Consider the following 13,264-nt stretch of genomic DNA (forward strand, 5'->3'; position numbering starts at 1 on the left):
CAAGGCATCGCTGCAGGCCCTTCAGCGAATCGATGATTTCAACCACCCGTGAGTGTATGACATCCACAATATAATGCGTTCGCTACCTACCGACCAACATATGACCTTTCTGTGAATACCGGGACATTGTGGCATCGCGGGAAATGTCCTCGCTAACACCCTTGCGAACGAAGGTGGCCTTTGGACATTTTGTACCTTGGACAATACGAACGTCTCCCGTGAGGCCACATCTGAAACGCACCAAAACCACTACAGGCGCGCGTTCAGGAGGATCCGCGTTCCATCTTTTCTAAGCGCGCCCCAGGGTGATGTGAGTCCGTCTGGCCCGCCGTATCCCATCCCCACCACATGTTGTTGTTACTGTATGTTGTACTCCTCTACACAGACTATTTCAAAGCACTTTCGGCTTGAGTTCTTCGGAACAAATCACTGGTGAATGCATCCTCTCTATGGGGGCAGGCTGGAAGCGAGTTTCACTAATAATTTTGTGGTTCTGGTGCAAACCAATGCCATTTCCCAGGTGCAAATGCTTTATTGGATGTGCTAGGTCGAAACAGATCTCGCCAGGTTCTCGTGCTCAGGTGCGATTTCATCACAACGTCCGGGACAGGATCGGTTAAGACAGGGCCAGTGTGGCCTGGCAGCGTTTGGAGGGTGTGGAGGGCGGGGCGGTGTTCACCAATCAGCCCTGTGGCATGTGTGGATTATGCTGGCCGAGGGAACGGCCCGGCGCCCCATGTAGCCAAGCTTTTACTAATACTACGGTTTTTTCCCATATGTATGCAACAAATTGAGATTCTGGGTGAGGGTACCTGTTGGCCATATTTTCGGTGGAAGCCTGTGGAAGCAAAATGGCACATGTGTGGTTTTCCCGTGCTTCCCCTCTCTAGTGCTATGCAGTCTCTCCCCTCCTATGCATTCAGGCGCTGGAGCTGATGAGCCACATTAGCATCTGCTTATTTACAGAAGTTTAAGCCATGAAGGTTGTCGTTCAGAGGGTGTCCAATGCAAGTGTTACAGGTAATATTGAATGTTGGAATACTGTCATTTTGGTTGTGTCATTTTGAATGTAGGATGTCTGCCATTTCCGGTTTTCATTGTCAGATTTGAATGCTTATTGTACTTGCTCAGAAATATTTCTGCTTGATGATGTTAAGTTATAGCCTGTACCCCTGTGACATTGAGACAAATTGTTGTCATGAATGAGAGCTCAGGACTTGATGTCCATTGCTTTCGCGGTTCGGCTATTTTTGTCGTGTTTAAATGTTGTGAGAATGTTCAGATAATTTGTAATGAAATGGAGGATTGTGGTCAGATTGTAACTGTGGCATGACTGATGATTCTTCATGCACTGTACTAATGGCTGACATTATTATTTCAGTTGATGGGCAGCTAGTCAGCAGCATTAAAAAAGGCCTGTGCATCCTAGTTGGCCTCTCAAGAGATGATACAGATAAGGATCTAGAATATATGTAAGCATATCACTTTCTGTTGGTCTTCAAAATATATGATTTTGTCTGTACTTCCTTCCATCTACTATCAGGCTCAGACTTCAGTCACATGACATGCTCTTGATACAATGTTTTTTGTATTTTCATGATCATCTTATGTTTGCACGATTGTGCCAATGTTTGGTAGGGTATAACACATCTGTTTTTAATACAAAATGCTGCTCGTGGGAGGGGGGGTGGGGTGGGGTGGGGAGAGAGAAATAATGCTGTATTTAAGTAGCTAAGCCATGTCTGGGTCAAGGAAAATAACCATTCAGGCAGTGCCAACAGTTAGCAACTGACTAACTGAAATATGATGCAACATGCATTGCATTGGCATGCCTCACATGCACTTAGCATAAAATGTCTGTTATAGTGCCACAAATTGAGACAGCATTTTTGTCAGCATGGAATGTTCACCCACATGCCAGATTCTGAGGGCTCAGTTCAGTGATCTTATTTGTGGCACTGAAACATGTTCACTATATAGAATGCCCTTGTGAACACATCAGGTGTTTATATGATCTGGCTCACAACTAGAGGCAGTAATTTGTGTCCTTTACACCATTTAATATTTGTTGTTCTGCTGGGAGAGGGGAGAGGTATGCTATTTCAGTAGGGCACTGTGAGACCAGGCCAGAGCCAGACTACTCTGACCATGTGTCGGTAGGAGTCGCAAGGTGCTGAACCTGCGCGTGTTCGAGGCCGCCGATGGCAAGCGGTGGGCGTGCGGAGTGCGCGACAGTGGACTGGAGGTGCTCTGTGTCAGCCAGTTCACGCTCTATGGCAAGCTGCAGGGCAACAAGCCCGACTTCCGGCGTGCCATGGGCGGCGTCGAAGCGCGCCAGCTGTACCAGCGCTTCGTGGACCGGCTTCGCGACGAATACAGCTCGGAGAAGGTCAAAGGTAGGGAAGTGCTGCCCGACTATGCTGCCGTGCCCACGACACCTACGCTCTCGGGGGTCGGTGTCGTGCCGGGTGTCTCGCCACCGGTGTAGCCGCAGAGCTGCCAGTGACCAGCGGTCGGCCGATGTCCGCCTGTCGCGGTCAGCACCCGTCTGGAGCTGATACGGGCTTCGGGTGGTGACGGTGCTGGTGCGATTGAGCGTTGCACGTGCTACGATGGCGGTTCACGGACGTCAATCTCTGGACCGCTTTAATGAACAGTGGGGAAACGGCAGACTCACGCGACTTAACACGCGCCCGGGTGGGAGGTCAAATTGACCGCCGAAGGTTTTTCGAAAATTGTTTCCGAACGTCGGGGCGTAGCCGCGCCAAATTTTGCATAGCTGTAGACAATTGAATAGCGGATCGTTTGGCATCAAATATTTAGATTTACCTTGTGAGGTCGCTGACCTATCGCAGGTCAAACGCAGGCAATGGTCTCAGCGAGGACAATTTCTAGGGAATCGTTCACTCTGATCCAACAGTGAGATACAACAGTGAGATGCGATCTCTGAGATACTTTCTTTGGCAGCACAACAATTGAATGAACAAATAACATTGACCTTAGGTCCGTTATTAAGGTCATGCCAAGGTCAACATAAACCTGCTTTATTACTGTAGGGCTTGTTGTATAGGGTAGTTTCTGGTGCGCACTTCAAATGTATTGATCAAAGGAGCCATATTATGGACCTTCCATAAACTTCTTAAAGATCCGAATAGGTCACTGACCTGGAATGACCCAGACCAACATTTTGTTTTAAGGAATATACTGCGTGCCGTAATCTATCTGGCTTATCCAAATGCAAAACTCAGTGGTCTTGTATGAGTTTGGTCACCATGTTCTTCAAAAGGTCAAACGAGGTCACTGTCCTTATATGAGGATGTTACCTTTTGCTTAGAAGAGCTATCTAGGTTCCAGGGGCCCTTCGGAGACAGGTGTGTCTGTGCCATCCTGCATGACGACCGGAGTCAGGTCGCGCGGTGCGGCCCGGCCCACAGTAGAGGGCCCCTGTCTCACGACCAGCGGTCCCAGCTCACCTTGCGCTCGTTCCAGATGGACTGTTCGCCGCCTACATGCAAGTTTCGATCCAGAACGACGGTCCCGTAACGATCACACTAGAGTCGCCGTCTGGCGGCGGCGCCGACGGCTCCGCTGATAGCGCGGAGCCCAGCTGACGCCGCCGGACGGCTCCAGCCGGTGCCCCGCTGCAGACCCCAGCGGACGCCGCGGGACGGCCCCAGCCGGTGCCCCGCTGCAAACCCCAGCGGACGCCGCGGGACGGCCCCAGCCGGTGCCCCGCTGCAGACCCCAGCTGACGCCACCGGACGGCCCCAGTCGGTGCCTCGCTGCGGACCCCAGCTGAAGCTGCCGGATGGCTCCAGCCGGTGCCCCGCTGCGGACCCCAGCGGACGCCACCGGACGGCCCCAGCCGGTGCCCCGCTGCGGACCCCAGCGGACGCCGCCGGACGGCTCCAGCCGGTGCCCCGCTGCAGACCCCAGCTGACGCCACCGGACGGCCCCAGCCGGTGCCCCGCTGCGGACCCCAGCTGAAGCTGCCGGATGGCTCCAGCCGGTGCCCCACTGCGGACCCCAGCGGACGCCGCGGGACGGCCCCAGCCGGTGCCCCGCTGCGGACCCCAGCTGAAGCTGCCGGATGGCTCCAGCCGGTGCCCCACTGCGGACCCCAGCTGACGCCACCGGACGGCCCCAGCCGGTGCCCCGCTGCGGACCCCAGCTGAAGCTGCCGGATGGCTCCAGCCGGTGCCCCGCTGCGGACCCCAGCGGACGCCACCGGACGGCCCCAGCCGGTGCCCCGCTGCGGACCCCAGCGGACGCCACCGGACGGCTCCAGCCGGTGCCCCGCTGCGGACCCCAGCGGACGCCACCGGACGGCCCCAGCCGGTGCCCCGCTGCAGACCCCAGCGGACGCCGCGGGACGGCCCCAGCCGGTGCCCCGCTGCAGACCCCAGCTGACGCCACCGGACGGCCCCAGCCGGTGCCCCGCTGCGGGCCCCAGCTGAAGCTGCCGGATGGCTCCAGCCGGTGCCCCGCTGCGGACCCCAGCTGAAGCTGCCGGATGGCTCCAGCCGGTGCCCCGCTGCAGACCCCAGCGGACGCCGCGGGACGGCCCCAGCCGGTGCCCCGCTGCGGGCCCCAGCTGAAGCTGCCGGATGGCTCCAGCCGGTGCCCCGCTGCGGACCCCAGCTGAAGCTGCCGGATGGCTCCAGCCGGTGCCCCGCTGCAGACCCCAGCGGACGCCGCGGGACGGCCCCAGCCGGTGCCCCGCTGCAGATCCCTGCCGCGCTCTCCGTCCAGGCGTCCGAGGCTGACGGCACGTGGCGCCAGCTGACACTCCTAGGGCGGTCCGCGAGCGGGAGCCGATCCATCCCGCGGCGTCCAGAAACCCAGCCGCTGTCGCCGCAGCCCTGGTCAACTGCTAGTCTGCTGTCGCGACTCCAAAAACGCGGAGGATCCCATTGCCCCGAACGTTACCAGTCGTGTCGTGGCGCCTTTCGGTTTTCATTGGCTTGGGATCCTTGCTATGCTGTGGTGGTGCCACGAGATCCCCGGAATGCGACGCATTCACCAGCCAGCTGCCCACGCGCGTGCGATGCCCTTCCGATATGTTGAACGGAGTCCGGCGTGTCGCACTGCCCCTGACACACATCGGATTCTCTGTCGGTGTCTATTTAAGAATATAGTCAAATATGCAATACCTGGACTAATAATGGTACACATCCGTCCATATAAAAACGTACATATGGTAGCAAGGAACTGCTTTTCCATCACTCCGTTGGCGAAATTCACTTCTTCTCAGGCACGTGACATAGAGCTGAAAGCACATGCAATGAAAACTTACGATGCGCGCAGTGCTCGACGCGGGTACAGCAGCGGGACGAGACAATCACCACTCGCTTGACATTGAGACCACCACCGTCTCTAGCCGGTAGACGGTGTCCCTCACTCCCATAACTGCTGCTTGCCGTGCACGTCACGACGGCCCACAGAGCAGTACATTGACAATCAGTACGTATGTGCTGAGGACCGACCACTGGTCAAACTGTACTCACAACTGCCCGTAAGCGCTCTATAGCGCCAGAAAACGGCGCCAGACCTGCGTAAAACAAACAAGCTTTGGCATGCTGTGACCTGCAAGAACGGATCGAAAGCCCGGCACGAACAAGGCTGGCACACGCCCGTCCGGTCTGCCAGAGGCGCCGGGCAGGGGCGGGCGGATGGCTGGCGCGCGCCCGTCCGGTCTGCCAGAGGTGCCGGGCGGCGGCGGGCGGATGGCGCGGCGAGTACGTCGAACACAAAATAGCTCGCCTTGCTCCGAGCAAAGGCAACGGCCTGCCGACCACAGGCTCGCGAAGCGGCACCCAGAGAGCTTTGAGCTATGAGCCTTACGGTCGACAGTGGCGTCTGATGCCGCGGCCAAGTAAGCGAGATCCGTATGGTAGAGCGGCGCCCAACGCGCCTGTTCCGCTCGGTTACTCTGCATGCCGGGGCAAAACAACGTTCATTCCATCGAAACGATGCGCTTTAAAATACAGAGAAGCACGGGCGGTAAGCGCCCTGGCCGGCCGGGCCCGGCCTCGGGTGCGCGGTGGCCGCCGCTGCTCGCCGCGTGCGGCAGGTCAGTCACAGCAGAAGTCGTAGTTGGGCGGGTCGGGCGGAATGGGCGGCGGCTGCTGCGGGATCTCCAGTCCGTCCGTGTCCAGCAGGCGCAGCTTGATCTCCATGGCCAGCAGCATGTCCAGATCACGGCCGGCCTCTTCAGAGGTCATCGGCTTACCTGCCAAACCGAACACGTCAGCTCGGGTCACCGGGACCCCGTCATGTTCCCCGCAGATCTGTTTACAGGAGCTCCGTCATATCACCCGGCAGGTCAGATCACAGGGACCCCGTTATATCCACCACAGGTCTGGCTACAGGAACCCCGTCATACCCCCGGCAGGTCAGATCACAGGGACCCCGTTATATCCACCGCAGGTCTGGCTACAGGAACCCCGTCATACCCCCGGCAGGTCAGATCACAGGGACCCCGTTATATCCACCGCAGGTCTGGCTACAGGAACCCCGTCATACCCCCGGCAGGTCAGATCACAGGGACCCCGTTATATCCACCGCAGGTCTCGTTACAGGAGCCCCGTCATATCCCCATATCCCATACGTCATATCCCCCGCAGGCCATGTCACCGGAGCCCCGTCATATCCCCGGTAAGTCATGTCACCGGAATCCCGTCATATCCCCAGCAGGCCAGGTCAAAACAAAGGGGAAAGTCGGGTCACTAGCTAAACGCACAGATATATCCTAAACATACCATCAGGCCAACAAAAGGGCGCAAACGGCACCACATAAAAATAAAAACCTCGGAACGAGAACAAACGCGGTTAAAGCTACACAATCGCGAACAATAGACTGCCGGCTTTTGACCCTTCAGGCGCCGCCCCGCCCCCCCCCCCCCCTTCCGAGGGTCCGGTGCCGCTGCGCCCCTCCCCGTCAAGAGCTCAACGCCCCCTCCCCCCGCCACCGAGGGTCCGGCGGCGGGACAGCTCACCGAGCAGGGCGTTGATGCCATCCGTCCAGTAGTCGAACGTCTTCTCGTCGGGTGCGACGAAGTCAAGAGAGCCGCCATCAGGCGAGTCGAGCAGCAGCGAGAACGCCAACTGGAACGTCGACTTCTTGCCCCTGACACACACGTCACCGCCCGGGTTACGACAGCGGCCCCACACGCGAGCAGCGCGCAGCAGGCAGACGAGGAGGCGGACGCATTCCGAACAAATGCAAATTCGTCGGTTTTGAGCGATCGCTTTGGGACACGGATAGTTTTGTGTTACTTCTATCAATCGATTTCAACGTGACCACTATGCACGGCCACGCCACAGCGCACGACACTCGTGCGTGCGAGTCCTTCGCCAGGGTGCTCGCAGTGAGCATAGATAATCTTTTTAGCGCAAGTAACGATTCGGCCGGGCAAAGGCGGCAATTGGCTGAAAGTACAAGGCACGCAGGCGTGTTTAACAAAAACACGTAAACATGTTTCAAGACCAGGCTGTGTCTGCGGAGCCCTCGGCTCGGCAGTCTCAGTGGCCATCGACGCTCACTTGTCCTTCATGTGCGGGCAGTCGCGGCCGGTGACGAGCGCGCGCACCTCCTGCACGGCCAGCTTGTTGGCCAGCTCGTCCAGCGACGGCGCCGCCTGCTCGCTGCAGTCGCCGTAGTGCAGCAGCTTGTGGTTGGGCGACAAACGCACCACCCAGAACTTGTCCTTGGCGCGCTGCAGCCGGAGGCCCGCCCCTCAGAACGGCGGCACCGGCCGCGAAACAGCGGTAGCGATGCGTGGGAAGCGCACCCCGATTCACATGCCACGCACTTCTACGCCCAGTAAAGGTGAAACCAAGTGCAAGTGAACTGACTGCGTGACTGCGCAGCGAGGCATGTCAAGTAGTAAATGGATACAGAAACTGACGCCGAATTGTTACGATGCAGAGAAGTAGAAACAGACAATCCGGAGCACACAAGCGAGCGATGCAGCTGTTTCGTGACACATTAGACGGACAAAGAACGTATCACACGAACACTTACATCGAGGTGCGACCCATCTGCACTTAAGCAATCCTATGCAAAGCGCCGATGCGTTGTGAGCTCATCTAGTATCCTATTCCCGTTGCCTAAAAGAAACACAGAAGGACGAGCGCCGTCACCATCCCGCACTGCACAACATCGGACAAGGGACGGCGGTCAGTGCGCCGGACACAAACCTGTCCACGCGATGTGTATTTGGTGAAGCGGGTGCCCTCAACCAGGTACTGCAGCCGCTGCATCTGCACCAGCTCCAGCATGTCCGGCGTCACCTGCTCTCGCAACTCCACGATCGGACGCGCCTGAAGCAGGCGGCCAAACCGATTCAGCAGCCGCCGCGGTTTCAATCGCGGACTTACTGGGGGGAGCAGACGGCACCAACATTCCCATAGCCTCCTTTCGGGAAAGATATGAAATAACTTCCGTGCATCCTGTCCTTTGGCAGTGCCAATCAAACTTCCACACATGTTAAGTACAGAAAACAATGATATATCACAAAATATACCTTCAATGTTATCCAAGAACTGTAATTGCCTTTCATTGCATACAAGTGAGCACAGCAGCGCAATGTGTCACGCGGTCTGCGCAACGTCTGACTATACGGCGGAACAGTCCGCCGTGCGGCGACCGGTCGCTCTGACTGGTGCCAGCAGCCCGTCCGGGATGCCCCCCGGTCGGCAGCCGGCGCCGGGACCCACCTGGCTCTCCCACTCCTCCTTGGTGTTCTGCTCCTGCTGCCAGATGGTGTTGATCTGGGAGTAGGTGAGGTTGTTGAGGCGCGTGCGGAACTCATCCAGGGTGGAGGGCGGGTCGGGCCGCGTCTGCGCCTCCAGCTTACCCCCGCCACCCTCGGCCAGCTTCTGGCGGCCGTGCAGCGCACGCGTGATCTGCTCCTTCACCACCGACATCACCTTGTCGAAGTCCTCAGTAGTGGCGCGCATCTCCTTCCAGGTCTTGTTGAGCAGGTTGATGCATATGCAGAAGAATTCCTCAAACGGATTTTCCTGGAAGAAGAACATGGGGTAGAAGACGCTGCCCTGGTCGGACGGCGGCTCGCCCACCTTGAGAATGCGACACAACAGCGCCGTCAAGCGGATGCTGGTGCGGCCGAACGGGCACTCGTGGTCGGAGCCACACGAGTTCTCCAGCACCAGTCGCGTGTACAGCTCGGCGTGTGACTGCGCCAGATACAGCATGCAGTCGAGCGCCAGCACGCCCGGCGGCGTCTCGCTGAAGTCGTGCGCCGGGTTGATGCCGTCCTGGAAGCCCAGCTGCTGGTAGTCCTTCGCGAAGCTGCCCGGCTTGCGCCCGGCCGAACCCTTGCTCTCATCGTCCAGCGCCAGCTTCCGCAACTGCTTGATCTTCTCCAGCACCTCCGGGTCCTGCGGGTTGACGGCACTGCGCATGCGCCCCTCCAGCAGGTTCAGGTTGAGCGTCTGCAGCACGTACAGCTGGTGGGCGATCTCCTGGCCCATATCTTGACTGCTCTTCACGTTGATGACGTACGTCTGGATGACATTGCGAAAGCTCTTGGAGTTTAGGCTGATGGTGTACTCCTCTTTTCTGCGGCCATCAGCACGAGCGAACAGCGCATTGATGAGCGCCAGCGAGTTCTGCTGGACGATGGCGTCGGCGCGCTGCAGGTGCGTAATCAGGTGGTACATCTCCACCTCCCCGCTGATCAGTTCGTGCCGGGTCGGCACGTTCACGATCACGCTGTCCAGAATGGAAAGCGCAGCGCGGAGCGCCTTCTTCAGCTGCTCATTGAGCAGGCTGGGCCGCGTTTGCAGGTTGATCTGGCTGGAACGATCGCCGACGCGGCTGGTGCGGTCCGCGCCGCGCGCCGTGGCGCCGTCAGCCGCCAGCCGGTTTACCACGGCGGCCACGCGCGACACAAAGCGCGCCTCCAGCACCTCCCAGAGCACGATGCCGTGCTCCATCAGCTCGAGGAAGCTGGTTAGCGCGTTGGGCAGCGCCGCGTCACCGTATTGGTCAGCCTCAATGCCACCGATCAGCAGCTGGAGGCCACCCTCGCAGATAAACTCGGCCGCGAACGTGGGGTCCGGGCTGAGCCGGCACAGCGTCTCCAGTCCTTCCGCGGCCTCCTCCGACTTCAGCTGCTGCAGGATGGTGGCCGTGGCGCGCGCTGGCGACACGTCCAGGAACAGAACCCAGCCATTGCGCACCTCCAGCTTGTTTTTCTCTGTGATGTAGCGCTCCTCGCTGTCGGTGAACTTGAGCGCGTACTGCTTGGGCTCGGCCAGGCCCCAGGAGTTGGCCAGGTCCAGGATGTGCTTATGCAGTGGCTGGCTGAGGTCGACCTCAGTCAGGATCGGCTGCTTGCCATCCATCCGCACGGCGATCTTCACCACGCTGGCACTACTTGTCTCTGGCATGGCGGCTCGCGTCCGGCCCGGCCCGACACACCTGTGAGACACGCGCGCAATCAGGTGAGCACACCAACTGCCGCGAGACGGACGCGCCGCACCTCGCTCAGCAGACCAGAGCAGTGCATGCAAGGACTCGCAGGAGCATTAGCAGCAGCACCCATGGAGCATTACATAAATTACTTAACACTCCCAGCTCCACAACAGAGGATGGATGCAAAACTTTTCTGTACAATGGTCCACAATTACCAGATAATTTTTCCAACATTTGTTCTATCTGCCCAGCTGAGAGTAGGCATAGTAAGAAAACATGAGAAATGCTTAAGTGAGAGCAACAAACTTAACAAGAATAAAAAACACACTGGTGATTGGGGCCATAGGACATCAGGACCAAAGACAGAGTCAGAGTCAGCTGTCAAAAACAATGGCAATCAGAGGTTGAAGCCAAAATCACCTGTGCAGGATGTTTCAAAGCTAACTTCAAAGCCAATAGAGAAAAAACAGTGGTTTTGCAAAATTGGAGCAAAAGCCTACACTGTGTTTATATGCATTCCTGCCTGGCAGACCAATCATGAGCTGTGACCCCCCCAGTGCAATACAGTGGCTATTACCACAGACAGCATCTCACATGCCTTAGCCTCGGCAACAATCTTATTAGCCACCACATCATGTGCCATTCCAAGTAGAAATGAAAATTCTGAAAGCAACAAAATGAAACTGTAAATCAGGATTTGAATCTGAAATACTCTTCTCCAATTCTCAAAATCAGTATCTGAATCAGCAATTAAATGAGATAAGCAATGCATTACTGGAATGCAATGACAAAAACAAAACCAGAGACCAAAATCAAATGACCTTCATCTAGCAAGGGGGTTTCTTCATCTCCCAAAGATGTTTCAAGGAAAGCATTCCAACACATGTTAAGTGCCTACAAACTTGGGTACTCAGCCAGATATTTGACTTCAAGAAAATCAGCAACAACTAAATGCACACAGAAGTTGAGAAGTTACACAACATCCCAGTGAAATTGGCTTGCAAAGTGAGAACTCTATGAGATAGCCCATAACTGGGACTGTCTGAGGGCAGTCACAGCTGCTGTCCCAGGGGACAACTTGCAACAAAGTGTTCAATAAGTCATATCAAGCACTTTTGCCAAACATCATGCTGTTGACTAAGAATTTCATGGATGGTAAGGTTGATGGGAGTGTCCCCACCCTCAGGGCATACTTCAAAATATTCCTGTGAAACCCCAGGATGAGTGGCATGCAATAGCATTATGTGGTACACCTGCAGCACTGCAAAGGCATAACATAGATATCAATTCTAGTAATCTTTTAGTTTGGATAATGCTGCCAACATCTTGTAACAGGACTACACTTCCTCCCTGCCATCACTTCAGTCGTTATGATGATGACAGAATCTGCACTCCACAACTGTGACTGGCTGACAAGTTGCATATTCCATCACATTAGAATGAAAAATGCCTTGGGAAAGTTATTGGCTTCTCTCCCTCAATCTTTCAAAGTAAGCCTTTCCAGGATGCCAGCTAATGCACAATATCTGCTTAAACCATATCTTAGAACATCACATGCAAGAAAAGTAAGTATTTCCAGGATGCCAGACAATACACAACACATGCTCCAACCATATATTTTTTACAAGACACAGAAGAAACACTAGGGTGACTACAACATCTGAAAAGGGCATTAGGGTCTTAGTGTGAGCATTAGGTGTCATATTGGTCTTTCAAGACGGGACTTTCCAAAATATCCAACACGATATCCAAGGCAACCCATTTGTTTCAGGCAAAATATGAACAGTGATCACAAAGCTGGACAAGATGATCTTACCTTTGAAATAAGATAGCTATAAAACCACCCTGCCGACCGCAAGTACCGACAGAAACATTCCAAGAACAGATCAGTGCAGCCTTGGATCAGTCAAAGGACAGATCAACAGACTTGTCACATTCAATGTCTGAGAACGATGGGCGACCGCCTGGGGTTTACTACAAACAACTAGCGTAACAGTTTGAGGCTGTCATGTCTGAGCACCATGCCACATACATCGCTAAATCCATCGTGAGGATACTTATATATATTAAAAAACCGGCAGTGTCCGTGCCCCTCCCAACGCCATGGCAATAGAATTACACATATGTCTACCAGCTGCCAAATTGCATGACGTCATCGCCCTCATCTGCCATGGTCGGTAATACTTAGTACTTGCAGTGTGGTAGGAATGAGGGTTCGGTAGAAATTATCCCAGGCATGCAGCTGGCAACAGGCATAGGCCGTCAAGTTTGTGCACGCGCTCCACTGCTCATTATGCTTCGTTGCACTGAGTGAGAGGTCTTTACTTCTTCCTCATCGTAGAAAGAAGCTAAGATAGGCGACTGAGCTGGAACGTAGTGGGAAAGAAAGAAAATTACCCGAGGCGCACATCTACGCTTCGGCCACCTCGGCCGATGATATTTCCAAGTCTAATAATCAAGTCTGTGATATTAATAAGTCAAGTCTGTTATGGGACATAACCGCCACAGACTTCAAGAAATGAGTTGGGGAGGAGGCAAAACTTCTAAAAGACCACTGTGAACCGAGTTAAGTACTACGCACGCCTGTGCAATTTATTACGCGCCGTCTAACAACTATCCCTCTTTCCCGACGTTCCGATTTGTACGCGCGTGCTTGCCAGGGGCGCGGTCAAAAGGTCGAGACTTGGACCTCCATGGCAATCTCATCATGCCGGTCTGTTAGCGGCCATTTGTGGTAAAAAAACAAAATAGCAAAATGCGATTAAGTACGGGACTCCTGCAATCAAGAATGCACTTCTCCAAAATCCACCGTGCTTGAAA

At 55.5% G+C, this 13,264-nt stretch overlaps 2 protein-coding genes across 8 annotated transcripts; one reads left to right on the top strand and one right to left on the bottom strand.

Moving 5' to 3' along the window:
- The first annotated feature begins 230 nt into the window (after positions 1 to 230).
- LOC119108573 (D-aminoacyl-tRNA deacylase) lies at positions 231 to 3,633 on the top strand. 7 transcript variants are annotated; one of them, XM_037232166.1, is made up of 5 exons: positions 231 to 310; positions 924 to 1,020; positions 1,382 to 1,472; positions 2,161 to 2,396; positions 3,490 to 3,633. In XM_037232166.1, exons 2-5 carry the CDS (start codon positions 978 to 980, stop codon positions 3,609 to 3,611), a joined length of 492 nt encoding a protein of 163 aa, XP_037088061.1. In that variant the 5' UTR covers positions 231 to 310; positions 924 to 977; the 3' UTR covers positions 3,612 to 3,633. The 7 variants fall into 7 exon arrangements, with proteins under 7 accessions (XP_037088061.1, XP_037088080.1, XP_037088098.1 ...); XM_037232185.1 differs by having other exon boundaries at positions 967 to 1,020; XM_037232203.1 differs by lacking the exon at positions 231 to 310 and adding an exon at positions 402 to 432 and having other exon boundaries at positions 967 to 1,020.
- A 1,645-nt stretch (positions 3,634 to 5,278) lies between these two features.
- Positions 5,279 to 12,542, bottom strand: LOC119110506 (engulfment and cell motility protein 1). The gene is made up of 6 exons (XM_037234363.1): positions 12,261 to 12,542; positions 8,722 to 10,450; positions 8,203 to 8,325; positions 7,546 to 7,718; positions 6,999 to 7,129; positions 5,279 to 6,232 (listed from the first exon to the last, which is right to left on the bottom strand). Exons 2-6 carry the CDS (start codon positions 10,417 to 10,419, stop codon positions 6,075 to 6,077), a joined length of 2,283 nt encoding a protein of 760 aa, XP_037090258.1. The 5' UTR covers positions 10,420 to 10,450; positions 12,261 to 12,542; the 3' UTR covers positions 5,279 to 6,074.
- Positions 12,543 to 13,264: the final 722 nt, after the last annotated feature.

The sequence above is a fragment of the Pollicipes pollicipes genome, unplaced genomic scaffold (assembly GCF_011947565.3).
Source record: "Pollicipes pollicipes isolate AB1234 unplaced genomic scaffold, Ppol_2.1 Scaffold_2555;HRSCAF=2994_pilon_pilon_pilon, whole genome shotgun sequence".
Classification (NCBI taxonomy): Eukaryota; Metazoa; Arthropoda; class Thecostraca; order Pollicipedomorpha; family Pollicipedidae; genus Pollicipes; species Pollicipes pollicipes.